At 29.1% G+C, this 15,900-nt stretch overlaps 1 protein-coding gene across 1 annotated transcript in view; it reads left to right on the plus strand.

The window, feature by feature from the left end:
• The first annotated feature begins 13,952 nt into the window (after positions 1–13,952).
• Positions 13,953–15,900, plus strand: part of LOC113509864 (prominin-1-A) — a 30,134-nt gene continuing 28,186 nt past the window's right edge. Inside the window, exons 1-2 of the mRNA XM_052899352.1 lie at positions 13,953–15,181; positions 15,791–15,846. Of these exons, the coding sequence (XP_052755312.1) occupies positions 14,194–15,181; positions 15,791–15,846 (1,044 nt within the window). The 5' untranslated portion in view covers positions 13,953–14,193. The remainder of the gene's footprint in view (positions 15,182–15,790; positions 15,847–15,900) is intronic.

The raw sequence follows: 15,900 nt of genomic DNA on the forward strand, positions 1-15,900 counted from the left end.
CGCATACTATGTTGCGGGTAAAAGCTAATGTAATTACATAAATGTACAAAATATATTTTGAAAATTGAAATAATTTATTATTATCCATTTGCATCCGCAGTGCAAGAAAAAACTTGAAACTCTTAAATATTTCAATTCTAGTAAGTAGTATGCTAATCTCGTCTCTAATGAAAAGACAATTTTATCAAGCACTGGGACAGTCTTACATACTTATTCAGATAGGTATAATTGCCTATATTTAACTTGTAGGCGCTCTTTCTAATATATAAATTTTAACTAGATTAATTAGCATTTTTATAATACTTGTGTAACTATATTTTAGCACTTATTTATTTTTAGAACAAATACATATTTTGTATTGAGACGAGTTATGTATTAAACCTATATTTGACTCATCGAGGAAAAAATACTAAATACGTGATTAATTTCTTGTGAATTATCTACGATAGATCTTCAGTGGAGAAGTTTTTTATTGATTAAAGTTCCTAATATCATTTTTTGAAAAGTGTATATGTAAAAATCGTTATTCAGAAACTTTTAACTTTTATCTTGACATCCACGTGATTTTTATTTAATTTATTTAATAATGTATAATAAATCTTTATAGAATATAACTATAATAATAATATATATAAGTTATATTAATTAAGACTTCAGTCAGCTTAAGTCAAACAAAAGTTGCGACAGTGTGTAAAATTCATGGCTTTTTACCAAATTTCCTTTTTACCAAATTGTAACAATAATTTATTAAAATTCTAAGAAAGGAAAATTTGAAAGTCAAACTTAGGAACATTTCGAAAATAATTTTAATAGATTCTTATATATTTATCAGACATAATTGATATTAAAATTATTATTTTAAATGTCAACTATGTCACTATATAATATCATAGTATTCAGAAATGGCAACGCGCAAGTAATATCCATGGTATTGTTTATGATACTAGAAGACGTTAATCTCAATTATATAAAAAACAGCTAAAACATCAACGAAGAAAGGGCAGTATTATAATAGTTATCCATCGAAATAATTCGAATTAATTTGTATAAACAAAACATAAAATTTTTCAGAGCATACAAAATTCTAAACTTTTGCGTTGTTTACACATATTTTAAATACATAATCAGAATTCAGTTCTGTTGTGACCACAATTTGCTGCAATCCACGTCAAAACGTCGGCAATAAGAAAGCAAGTATGTAAATAGGTATTATTTACCTGCAAAGAGTTTTTCATTGCGTTAAGTCCCGATAATTTGTTTTAAACATATACAATTCTTTTAAAAAAGTAATTTATAATATTTAATTTGTCAACTTTTGTTAGAAACTAATACAAATAAATTAAGCTGACAATCTAATCCTACTGTGCGGGACCACTACCCTCGAGAGTCGGGAAGGCGAATCAGTCGGCACCGGGGCGCTGGTAGTTACGATGGTAGACTCATCCCTCCTACCACGGTACCCTACGAACAGCAACGATACAGTGCACCTAAAGGGCTTCGGTTGACGACACAGCAAAGGACTAGGCGATTATTGGTCAATAATAATGGAAACAATGACCGAACGATGGCTGGAAATAAACGGACGAATAGCAAGGTAGGAGTACTTCTTTTCGTTGGATTCTATCTTAGGAGGTAACTTTCTTCGATTACTATATTGCTCCAGAGTGGAGAATTTTTTTAATGGGTGATAATGGTAAGGTAACCCCGTATATATATATATATATATATATATATATATATATATATATATATATATATATATATATATATATATATATATATATATATATATATATATATATATATATATTGAGATTCTTTTTAATATGGGAACTAAAAACAAAAACTCCAAAAAAATTTTTTTCTAATCTTGTAACTATATTTACACGATTACTCTGAACTGTATTTTATATAAAATATCAATGTACATGATGTTTTAAAGTATGAAATTATATTCCATACAATTGTATTTCAAAAAAATAAAATTGCAAACCTAATACTTGATCTGGTACTATGTAAAGTTTGCTTACGATTCACTATCACTCTTCTATAAAACTATTTACTATAACGAAACACTATTTTTTAATTCACGAATAAACGATAAAACGAAACTATACTATTTTAAGCACTATATTACTGCACTTTTTTTTTTTTTTTGTGCTATGTACTGGATTTGAGTTCCCAAGCACGTGCGTTTGCGCTTTTGGTGTACGCTCGCATATGCCAAGGTTTGCAGCTGGTTAACTTATAATATGGATGATGGATTTGGGCTTCAACATTTAGTGGGTACTGAGAGCATGATCTTTCTGATGCGGATTGATGGACGATGAGTTGTCATGGTGAGGTTTACAATTTGCAGGTTGGCAGTTGATGGAGTTGATAGAAAATTTTGGAGAAGATTTGAGAGTTTATGAAGAGGGTGAGTATTGTATATATATATTTATATAGTTTTATATGTACATCTATTTATTTTATATGTATAGTATATAGATATATATATATTTGCATATACGTAAATAAATATGTATTTATATATATTTATACAGTGCTTTAACCTTGCCCAACACAGATGTGTTAGGTTCGGTTAAAAGACTTGGCGTTGTTGATAATGCATCTAATGTGTGTTTTGAAGCTATGCACAGTGGATTCTTTTCCGATGATCTCTAGTAAGTTGTATGGGTCGGCGACGCCGGCCATTCGGCAAGCGGTCTCATGGTCGAGTCTGGTGGAGTCGAACCTTGGGCAGGCCCGGATGAAGTGATCCATGGTTTGCTGGAGGTCGGCGTTGCATGGGCATTTGTCGTCAGGGATGATCCCGAAACGTTTAAGGTAAGCTTTATGATATCCGTGTCCTGTATAGAATTGTGTGAAATGGAAGTCAGGGGGTAGCACTTATATTACTGCACTACGGTGACGATACTGTGACGGTGTAATCGTCTGGAATAGTCTGGTTCAACTACTATTTTTTATGTAACTTACATAAAATGGTGAACAAGCTGACAGCCCACCCGAGGAAACAATTGCTTATGGTGATACTATTATGACTCTTAATTATTATAACCTTTAAAAAAAGAGCATATTGCTTTTTAAAAGGCCGGTAGCACATCTGCAATGCCTTTGATGTTGTGGGTAGTCACTTACAATCAGGTAAGCCATATGTTCGTTTGCCGCCTATATTATATAAAAAATAAAATAAAAAAAAATAATATTTCTGGTAATTAATTGTATTAATAAATTTAATTGTACGGTTATTACCCTTATACATTTTACAGTTTTCTTTCAGTTTTTCAACGGTTGACTGTAAGAGATCCCTTTATGGGATAAGTCTGCCATTGTATGTTAAATCATTTATCAGTATTCAATGTGAATTATCTACAATAAAGATTTTACAATACAATATAATTAACCATAATAACTGAAAAACAATTATACATATATGTAGAATAAATTATATCAATAACAAAATATTAATTTTATTACTAAGCCCTTTTTAAATATTAATTGAAATTTATTTAGGTATAGTAAAATTTCAACTTAGTGTTGAAAAGGAATTAGACTGCGAATCTCTTGTTCCATTGTCTGTGTCCTAATCCAATTACTGGAAAGGAAAATCTTTAACTGATTCAGAATAGATTCAATGAGACGTACGACGTTCCTTTGTCACTATTATAGATGACAAATTACTATGTACTAATTTATTTTTCTTTCATACAAAAACGTTTATCAATTTAGGATAAAACAAAATATTACTGGAATATATTCGCTTTATATTGTTATTCTTTTATGTATTAATTTCTAGTCCGTCTAAGAAACATAAATTTAGGGAATAACATTCAAAATATTTACCATATATTATACAAATAAAAGCTGATAACCCACCTAATGGTAGTGGCAACCGTCGCTCCTAGACATAAAAAGCATTGTGGATAACACATAGTGTACTCTGATGACTATAATTTCATTTCCCATCCTTTGACATTCCCATACTCCAAACCACAAAAAGTCATGAAACCACTGTCCCAGTTGCATGTCGACAGAAATACATGTAGGTTAGATGTACTCAATCATACAAATGCCTTTTGTTCGGTAAAATCTTCCTTTGCTAAATTTATACATAAATTTGAACTCGGTGACTAATCAATTTTAATAACAGGTTTTGTGTCACGAAAAAAAACACCGACTTCAATTGTAGCAAAATGGTTTAAAAAAATACCGGCTGATGTTTTGTTTTTCGTTATTTTGATTTTAAATCCAAACTACTTAATCGATTTTAATAAAATTTCTAACGGACCCACCGAAAAAAGTATTGTACACTAAAAGGCATTATATAAAAAAAATTAAATTTAATAGTTCTAATATAATAATTCCAACGATTTCGATAAATTTTCAGACAAATAAGATTAGAAAAGAAAGGCGTAACAAACATAAAAAAGTACAAATTGAAAACCTCTCCCTTCTTAGATCAGTTAAAAATTTTAAAATTATCTTCAGATATTGTTCAATACAATAAATATATTATTGGGTTTAAGCTTGGTATACTAATTAAAAAAAATCGTAAACAATTACCTTTCTTTTGTCAATATGAATTTTAATTAAATTACTGTCATAACAAACGTTTTTAATTATGTTTGTATAAGTAAAAATAGATGTATAATCTTGATCTCTTTGTAATTACACAAGTAGAGAAAACCTATTTTGTAAAGGAATGAAATATGAGCTAGTAGAGGACATTGCCCTGAAGTCTTAGGGAACTAATTAAATCTGAGATTCGCTGCGGGTAGGGGAATGGAATCAAGACATACTGTGGTTTGTCTTCTTAACTAGTTCACGTTAGTAGTTAATAGGTAAGTATGTCTATCAAAATAAAGGTATCGCAATCCACTATATACAATTTTACGATAAATATTGACACACAAGTCTCCTATGTAAACTATGATACAACAATGTACTATAAAAATATATCAGACACTAGCTATATTGATGTTATTTAAGATATAAAATATAAGACACTAATTGTATCTCGCGAATTACTTGTGTACATTAGTCTAAAAACTACTTTATAAAATACAGTTTAGCATTGTAACAAATTTCACTCTGATTTGTTAATAATTTAAGCATAATTGTTAATAAACATACAGGCTGTCACATTTACTGTCACACTAAATCAAAATAATGCACTTGGAATTTATCTATATTTTTGTATTAATATACAAATGTTTGTATTTTGCGAAAATCGAATCATTAAGTAAGAAAAGGCGAAGTCATCTAATCTAACTTACTATGTTCATACAAAATATGCGATACTTATGTCATTAGTACCGTGTATTTGAAATAAGTATATACCTATTTAAACTTTATCAATATCTTATATTAACTAAAAATTAATATTTTCGAAGTGATCAATAAAAATAATAAGTGGTAAACAATGTGATGACATAAACAACTTGCTGACTTGGTAAGCAGCCTTTTTAACAATTCACGTCTTAAAATATTCCGCTGATAAATAGGAAAATGCTTCAATAAAGAAAACATAAAAGATATTAGAGTGAAACGAACGAATCTTTTGTTGTTATCGAAATTATGAATAATGAAATATATTTTGAATATTAAAAATACCTATTCAATTCGATTTCAAGAAATTTCATTCATATTTTATAATAAAACTGTATTTAAAATAGACGTCTTAATATTTAGCTGTTTACAATTTGCTATACAGTTATACCTGTGGTTATTTTTATTACTATATTAAGATTAATATTAAGTTAAATTTGCACTTATAAATTTCTACTGCTTACTTTTATTACATGTAACCTACACATATCATGGTGGGTCTGGCCCACCATGACATATTACAGTATTATATCTGATGTGTATGCCCAATTAGAAATAATAATTTTCTATATCAAATCAATTTAACTATGTAAAAATAATTATGATATAAAAAACAATCCATAGAAACTAACAGTTTATAAAAGTTATTCAAATCTATCTAGCTTTTTTGTTAATAAGGTAAAATATAACACGAAAGTAAAACATAATCATTTATATCTTTCTCGATGCCAGTTCAACTTTATATTACTATTTGTAACACTCCTCAAATACAGAACTATTAATATCATCTTTAATCTTCTAAACTGCAAGATATTAAGGAAAATCAATCATAAATCTCTGGTCATTGCCGAGCTTCGGGCCTCATAATTCGGTTAATGCCTTCTGAAACTTTAGATAAGACGAGAATACTGTTTAATACCTATAATGTAAACTAGTTTTCGCATTTAGAACTAATCCTGTAAATTTATTGATAAAATTAATGTCTACATTTCCAGGTTTTCAAGATAGATTTCAATCCAAACCCTATTACTTCTTGTTTCCTATAAAAATATTGAAAATGTTAATGAGTATAAAAAGTGTCTATACTTAGAGTATAGATCTAAAATAGAATGTATGTATGTAACAATGAGAAAAACAAAAATATTGAAATATACTTTACATTATATGTTTTAAAATTAAAACTAAAAATAAATCACTTTGTAATTACAGTGGGTATAATAAAATATAAGTAAATGCTCTAGTTTATATAGTGTTTATTTGTAGAGATGAAAGAAAGAGGTTGAACGAAGTTTATAGTTAAAGACAAAATAACTTCCATAAATTAATTGACGCGTATACAGTATTAACAACCGTATTAATTATCTACCTGCACATTATAATTTTTAAATATTGATATTTCGAGATTCGTAGGGCGCTTATATCATTTATTCTTGCAAATAGTATGAAAATTAAAATTTCAGCTCAACGGTCCAATCCCCAAGATCTATCTTTTAATCATCTACATTTTAAACAATATAAATAGCGAGTTTATAATCTAATGTCCTCCAAACGGCAAGGAAAAGATAATGGAATTAACTATTAAAAATTAACTTTTAATAAATTAATAATTCGTGCATAAGTTCCTACGCTTTTCCTTCTTTATATAAGCAATTAACTAGTGGTATATTAACACATATTAACAGTTTTTAAAGATATTGGATAATACCTAGATAATAAATAATTTTATACAATTCAATTTGACTCAATTCAATCATATGCAAAAGAAAGTATATTAAAATTATGCCAAAAAATTACGTAATATGTTAATCCTTACTTTTTACAAAATCAGCATCATGTAAGTATATTGTACAAACAAATGAATTGTCGACTTAAGTATAACATCGTATTACATTTAAAAAGTATAACATCATATTAGTTAAATAATATTATGTAATATTTACAGCAATAAAAAAATTATCTATAGTGGGAGTTTTTTTTTATAAATTACATTTAAAGTTTATAAATTCTTTCATTTTCAAAACTCGACCACTGCGTGTTATAAATTGCTTGTTTTTTGATAATAGATCTAGTGGAAGTTGATAACTCACCAGATTAAATATTGGTATTTATGTGTTCATAGAGTAAATTTAATATTTATATTCGGAAGCAGTATGGAAAATAAAACTTCAGTCAAATGAGCTTTCCTATAACATCTATATTTTTCTATAAAAGATCAGTTCAAAATCTTTTTCGAAATAATTTTAGTATAAACGGCTGTGCTCCCGAGCACAGACGTTTTATTATTATTATTTATTATGTAATTCGCGATTTTTATTTTTCTATATTTCTATAGGAATTAGAAATTCTACAGCAGTAAAGAAGTATTCTATAAGATAATAACAAATGATGCCACATATCGTCAAAAACTATATAATATTTTTTTAATTGATGCGTGCACACTATCTAGTTAGATTTAAGGCACAATGCATATATGTGAAGAAAAGTACATAAATACAACAAAACAATACGACAAAACTCACTATGAGCTTTATTCTAAGTCGAACAAATGTATTCGTCTACAGACTTTTGTTTCTAACTGTACGTATGTATATAATAAATTTAATAATATCGATACCGACCTTTTGATACACATCTATGAGGAAGTAATAAGGAAAATTGACAAGAGATTTCACATATGAGATCTCCCGATGTGAATACATAAGTACCTATTTAAAAGAAAATACCATCGCCGCTTGCAGTATCTACTTCATTTTCAACCGACTTTATAAAAGAGAAGTACATACTTTGCTTTTCTTAATTTTGACAATCTTATTTGCAGTATTACTGCCAAAAAATTCACCATACATATCTTGTACTATCTAAATACACCTGTGACAATCTCGTACCGTAATTTTTCCCCGATTGCGATGAAGTTTTTTTATGGAGTACATTTTTAAACTGATTAAATGAAACACCATATATGTATATATACTGCTCGCGAAGATACTAGTTTTACATACACTAAAAAATAGAAATAGAAAAATAACATATAATAAAAGTATTTATTTCTCATTTTTGAAATCATGGTTAAAAATGTCATGTAAAGTTAGAAAATTTAGACCATTAAACAAACTAGCTCTATTTTATGTGTATTTTAAATATGTGTTATTTGAATTTTTATCTAATATCTTAAGCCATTGCTTAGTTACTACTTAACCTTACATGATCATTATGCATATCAATTATCTTAGCTTTTATCTAACATCGGATGATCAAAATATAAAAACAATATCATTCAGTTTTTATTATCCATTTTAATTATCAAAGAGATACAAAATCGAAATTACAAATTAAAATATTCTAAAAATAAATCCGTAAAAAAAGATATCTAATAAAATGTAAGGTGTTTGCATCGGCCGATCGCCAACAAGTACCAAGTGCAAATAAAAAGTTGTGTAATTTATTAAAGGTTTCGATTTGTAATTAATTTCATTTGGGAAATGTTTGTGTGATAATTTTAACAAAACTTTATTCTTTTTTCATTAATTTCTTTTTAAATTAACTGTAATATTGTAATAATATTACAGTTAATTTAACGTATACATGTATTCTTAATTATGTTTTGTCGATTATTTATGATAGCTACACCAAAGCCGTCTTAGATTTCCGCAGAAATATCTTTCCAAAAATATATAATCATTATTTTAAAATGATATACAAATATGTATATTATTCATAAAAAATAAACTATAACGTTAAAAGCATAAGAAAATGATGCTGGAAATATTTTTTGAGTAGAACAATATTGAAACTGAGAGGCACTAGAATAGACTTGAGGAGAGACCAAGTGGCATGAACAACCCCCGCGTCAGTGGCAGATATAATTATTAATGTTAAGTGGCGGAAAAGGGTTGCTGAAATTCTGATATCTTGTGCGATGGTATTGTTATAACCGATTACCAATTTCTAATAAATTGTAGAGTTAAAATCCTAACGTATAACAATCCTAAAACAGGTTTTGTTTTGACAAAATAAAATCACCTATATAAATCTTTAGTTTTTTTTTTATATATTTGTATGTAATTTTCCAAGTAATATAACTGATGATCTATCAGTGCATTATAATAGATATATTTGAAATAATGGAATCTTAGTCAACATTAATCTTGTCACCAATAAAGTTTTTTTTTTTACGAAGTAAAATCTACATCCACTTACGACTTTCAAATTTGTATTAAATTGCTTAATGGACTATTACTGTTCTCATATTTAGTAACTCTATCTATTATGTCAGGATAAGAAGTGGAAATAAATATGTTCTCGACTATCTCTAAAGGGATAATCAGAGAAATTTGTCGATTATTACAGACATGATGAACGTAACAGTCAACATTTCTACACTCCACCGAAGATATTAAAATGCCCTGCAACGTGACATGGTACAAGCCTACCGCCGACATTCCGATTATTCCGATTAATACGGTTACTTATCGATGTCTTTTATTGCTAGAAACTTTACTATATTTTAATATTACATTATATATATATATATTAATTTTAATTGTACTGCTAACAAAATTCTCTTCTTACTCCATAGTATAATAGAGAACGCCTTTAAGCGTAATGCCCGCCACGTGTACCTTTGTTATATAAGTTTTTAGATTCGAACTCACGACCTTTGGAATCTATAAGTAGAAATATATAGAGATATATAGGAATAAGATGGAATTCCCAAAATTTTCAATATAGCTAACCTAATACGTCTTTTCTAAGGATTTTTATAAAATAAAGTACATTGAATTCTTTACATTTCTAAAACTCCAACTCTTCTAAAAGTAGATTTGCAGTAGGTACCTGCACAGCGTACATTTTGCAAGGGCACTCTAGAACGCTAGTAAAAGAGTTTCAGTGAGGAATCTTCCAGAAATCTATTCACTTTCGGTGATACGAGTAGATAAGTACAAATACTGAGTGTCTTCAGATAGTCTGAGGGTAACTTTGAATAACATTTTTAATTAACGTGCAATATTTTCTTTTATTCAGAATGTAAGGTAAGAATCCGACAATATTATCACAAGATGTTGAATTTCTTGAAAATATAGAAATACTAGCAATCCGCCCCGGCTTCGCACGGGTTTAATATTTGTTTGTGTAACTTTTAAACTGTTCAACATATTTTAGTAAGGCTGGTATTATGGCGTGTGTGAAAGTACTGCACTAATATTCTTTAAAATTTTAAATAACGGCGTATTTAGTTTAGGCGTTTTTCCTACGCCCCTCGCCTCCGCACTCTGCCTACTATTTTCGCACGGCCAACGGATTCGATAACGCAGTAATTTTACCGACTTTTTTATTTTTATTTCGCATTATCTTCTGACTATCGGCATCAATTAACATGCTGTAAAAAGTAAACTTTATCTCTATGAAATTTTTATTTTGTTTCAAGTATTTATTTTTATAATATTTTGTAAAATATACGTGAAATCTGAATGCAAACTTAATATTTTAAAATTTATTTTACTTTTAACATAAAAACCACATTTTTGACTGAGATATTAATTAGTCAAACTTATAGATATGTGGTGTAGCGAATTTTTATATAAAATTATATATTTCATTCCTTTATTTCAAACCGTATAGGCAGCGCGTGTCATAATAAAGAATTTTTGCCGATTCCAATTACATTTATTGCGATTAATTATTGAAAATGTATATTTACCAAAATAAAAATAGTCTACGTTCCGTTATGCGAATAGGTCAAAACCCGTTGTAATAATTTAAATACAAAATAACATAAATAAGTTATTAAGCTTCAAATCCGGCCCTGTTGACACATGAACATGACACGCCACCGAGACCTGCTGACCTGTTTCCCTTCAGCCACCTGTGACTAGTCAATTTACCTTTAAAAAATCTCGGAAAACCTCGGCCCGAAAGAAAAGCAGTATGTTGACTCAACACATATATAACCAAAACAGCTGCGCGCCCTCGTTTTCCCGACCACGCGAATAAGACATTTTTCTCCTTTTACCCCTTTGCTTTTAAGGGTGAATTTACTGTGAATTTTCATACGTCGTTTGTTACATTTAGAATTGCAAAACATATAGGAATGCTTAGGAATGGTTGAGACCCGACGCGATGTTTACGGTATTCAAATTGCTGTCACATGCCGCACACACGGTTTATGCATGCAGCTACTATTGTAGGGTTTGATAAAAAAAAGTATTTCATTCATATATCGTTGTAGAGTTCATTCAAGTATCTTACATTTATATGAAACGTGCCGTTTTATTCCCTCGTAATACTTATAGATAAAACTATCTCTTTCATTATCACATTTCATAGCTTTATTGTTTTATCCTATGTAGAACAGCAAACAAATTGACGGCCTACCTGGTGGATAGCTGTAACAATCGCCTATAAACATAATAATAAAGATCAGGGAGGTCACTAAATATATTGTTGCACATTTCTAAGATGTTATGCTACCATACTATGTAAATCCACTGACACATTGGACTCTTCAAACAGCAGTGTTTACCTAGTATGACAGAAACATATTATTATACCTAATCCAGTTTACTGCATTTACAAGAAAATACTCATATACGAATGATTTACAACCAGCTATAATTCGGGGCTTTATGCACATTACTTAGAAAAAAAGTTTCCTAGATACGGTCCATCTGCGTACCGAATTTCTTAGGATTTAAATGAAGTTATTATTTATTATATTTATTATGTAAACCATTCTTTTTAAACTTTCCACATATATAATAGGATAAAATTAAGAGAAAATGAGTAATACTATTTTAAAGATGAAAACTAGCAAGAGTATTTATTATTACCGTTTAAAAACATTTTGCTGTTTGAAAACGTAATGTAGACTTTAATAATATTTTTATTTTATAATTTAATAGTTTTTGTCTTAATATTAAGAGATAGAAATAATTACTGTACAGATCTTGTACGGATTGCTACTGGAGAGTCGCTAGTGGCTATTGAACATTGTGGATTAATTAATTATTATTTTAATTGAGAGTACGCAAACTGTCATCTCTGTCTAGTCCTTTCGTTCCGCACCTCTCATTCATTCCTCGCCTAGTTTCATATCACGCATATTTCTATCATTCAATTCCCACATACTTGATTGGAGTTTCTATGAAGCAAATAATAAATATAATGAACAAAATTTATATGTCTGGAAGATGTCTGGAATGTCTGGAAGAAATCATTAATAAAGACAACAATAATAAAAGTTTATGTTTGATATTATTACAATCATAAATTTTAATTAAATTTACATCAAGTAAATTTTGCTCTAAAAAGAAGTAGTGACTCCAGACGTACGTGAAAATAGTAGAACTAAAAAATAGGGTAGGAATTCACATTCATCCATGATTTATTATCAGAATATCGACTTCCAGACTACGTCCTACATAATGCAAGAATGCATTTCCAATCTGATCTGTCGATTTTGCATAAGCAAATAAGAGTGAGATGAATTATTCACACAAGTCTTAGCGTATCGTCGTACGGCATCAAAAATTCGATCAATAACTACATTATGTTTCTGATTTTATTTGAAACACAACATAGTTTTAAGCGATAACAGAACGGACCATATCAGAGTTTTAAGCGATTTTCGAAAGTTCTCGATTCGTCTACATTTTTGTGTAATTCTGGAACGATTTTGATAATTATTTTTGCAATTGATAAAGTTTACTTCTGGGAAGATCAAATATTAATTTTGTGACTATCATAGCTGGCAATTTTAGTTGCATTTCAAAAAACTATTGCGAAGTAGAATCTATACCCAGAAATACACAATTTTGTATGTATTTTAAATTCAGTTATCTCGACTGAAGTAATTTTTTTGTGGATCGAAGAAAAGAATAATCAAGTACTTTTTTTTTTTGGTATATAAGTGATATTTGTTCATAATTATATAAAGATTTAATGTATAATTTGTTTAAGGTGATATTGAATTGAATAAAAGTATTGGATATCCACAAGCAACAAATGTCTGTGACCACTCGAACAATTTTTAGCTTCATTATATTTATTTGTTCAAATAATTATACATAAACCTAAATACGTCTTATATACCTATAATGGCATTTACGTAACTGTTATTTTACTTCCTAGGAAACTATTGAGCCATTTAAATCTATAATGATACAACAGTCGACGTTAAATTCAATATAGGCCGTCAGTCATAGGTTACTAAACTTTCTCAGAGACATCAGTATTGTAAATATTATATTTTATGTTAAAGTTTGAAATAAAACAAAATAAACTCTTTATCAAAGAAAACTCGGTAAAGCGCGACTCGTGACTAACTTTAGTAAGGTTTTAAACAGCAAATTTGTAGCAAATAAATAACTTTCTAAACTGGATATTTTATTTGTAAACTTCTCAAAACCCCGGTATATTACACAAGATTACCTATTGTGCGATAAATGTGAACAGTAATAATTGTCATTAATTCTATTTTTACCAATACTTATAAGCTATCTATTAAAATCCTGTTTTTTATATACAAATCTCCAATATTTAATGTTTTTTTTTTTTTAATATTATACGTAAGCAATTTTACTAGCCTATCATTAAAATAAAATATTTTTCATTATTACCAAATCAAAATAAAATTTACTATCGCTAACAGACTATACGTCTTTCGTAACTACTCTTCACATAATCCAGTAAAGGCACAGAGAGTCGTGATACGATTGTACAACCTACAAGTCGTGCAGACCACTAAGTGCCACAAATCCCCTGTCCGGGGATCCGCACTCTATAACTCAGTTTTCAACGACACCTACCACTGGCAAACACGTTGAGTTCAGAATAAATATACGAAAGTGAAAATATGTTTCGGATATGGCCGTGATAAATCTAATTTTTGCAATATTACTCTTAAATCGAGTCACGTCACAAACAAGCCGAACCGCCTCACATCAAGAGAGCGCCTTAAATACATTACAAGAAAATTCAACAGAAACAATTTTTACCTTGCAAACCCGACAAATCCGTGCTACATCGGAAACGCCGCTCAGGGCCGGCACCGGAAACAATCTACATACCGTTGAAAGTACAGTGCCGAACGACCGACACCCACCGCAACAGCATTACCAAGCAATCTCCGCGATTTACTCAATAAAACCTAAGGATAAAAAACGTGCTGTAGACGAAAGAAACGATAAATCGTTTCTATTGAATAAAAAGTTATTACAAAATGATATTTTTAGAAAAAACCTTTCTAATCCAAATCGATTGGTTTGGGATAATTGTTTAGAACCGAATTTTAGAAATAATCTCCGTAATTTAGTTGAAAGTCCAAGAGACATGGATGATGATAATAATGATTTACCAACTATTCAAAATAATAAAGAAACTGGTAATATATTGAATAAAAGAGATGGAGATACAGCGAATAATTTGACAATAATAAAATCGTGGCTCGACATATACAATAGTTTGAAAAACTCAAAAACGGAAGAAAGAAAGCAACAAAAGCAAGATTTCATTCCAGTGAAAAAAATCACGCAACCTTTTACGAATGCCGATATTACGACAAATGTAGAATCAACAACAACAGTTAGAATTATTCCCATAACGAGAGAAATATTTAGAAAAAATACCGGAGTAATGAACGTAACCCAAAATACAATTATAACAGAAAATAATATAAAGGCAAGTTACACAGAGGACTGGTTTGTAGCAAATGATAAAAGTAAAATAAGATTTAGTGGTCTGCCACATAAAGAAAAATATTTGATACCAACTCTCAAGCTAGAAAATGGATTCTACCCTTTTACATTTATGTCTGAATTTTTCACCTTGATTTATCCCTTTGACTTTCCAGTTGGTAAGTAAAGTACAACAGAAAAATACATGATTACTTATTTATATTTATTTTATTTAAATATTTTGCAAACATATACAAAAAACTTAAGGAATTTTAATCAATAATACTATAATAATATAAAAATAAAGGAATTATAAAAAAATTACGATTAATGTGGTCCTGGTATAGAATGGGCTACTCCTTCCTTTTCCGTGGGTGTCGAAAGAGCCGACTATGGGAATTTAATGCTTTAAGAATGAGCAGCTGCATACCTCTTAAAACATCACCATAACTGCGATTGTTAACGCATGCCAAGCATGGCAACTACTAACAAAATCCTTTAATAGGGGGAGGCCTATGCTCAGCAGTGGGCAGTAAATGGCTGATATGGTGGTGGTGGTAGATTAAAATTAAAATAAAATAAATCTATCAATAATATATCGGTATATGTATATAATATCATATACCTGAAAATTATAACTATAGGTCCTTATTTATATAAACTAAAACAATTGATAACTTTTTTTAACTTAATCTACATAATTAAACACGAATACCGATCTACCCTATATGGAAATAGATATAAAAAATAGTTTATATAAATGTAATATTTTTGGTGTTTTTATTCAGGTCTGATCAAGGATATAGTGTGGGGAAAATTTACATTTCCTTATTCATTTTTACAGGTAAAGATTTTTAATTTCCTTAATATAATTAATATTTTAGACGGAAACTACAGA

The sequence above is a fragment of the Galleria mellonella genome, unplaced genomic scaffold, assembly GCF_026898425.1.
Source record: "Galleria mellonella isolate WM207_F2 unplaced genomic scaffold, CSIRO_AGI_GalMel_v1 utg57, whole genome shotgun sequence".
Lineage (NCBI taxonomy): Eukaryota > Metazoa > Arthropoda > Insecta > Lepidoptera > Pyralidae > Galleria > Galleria mellonella.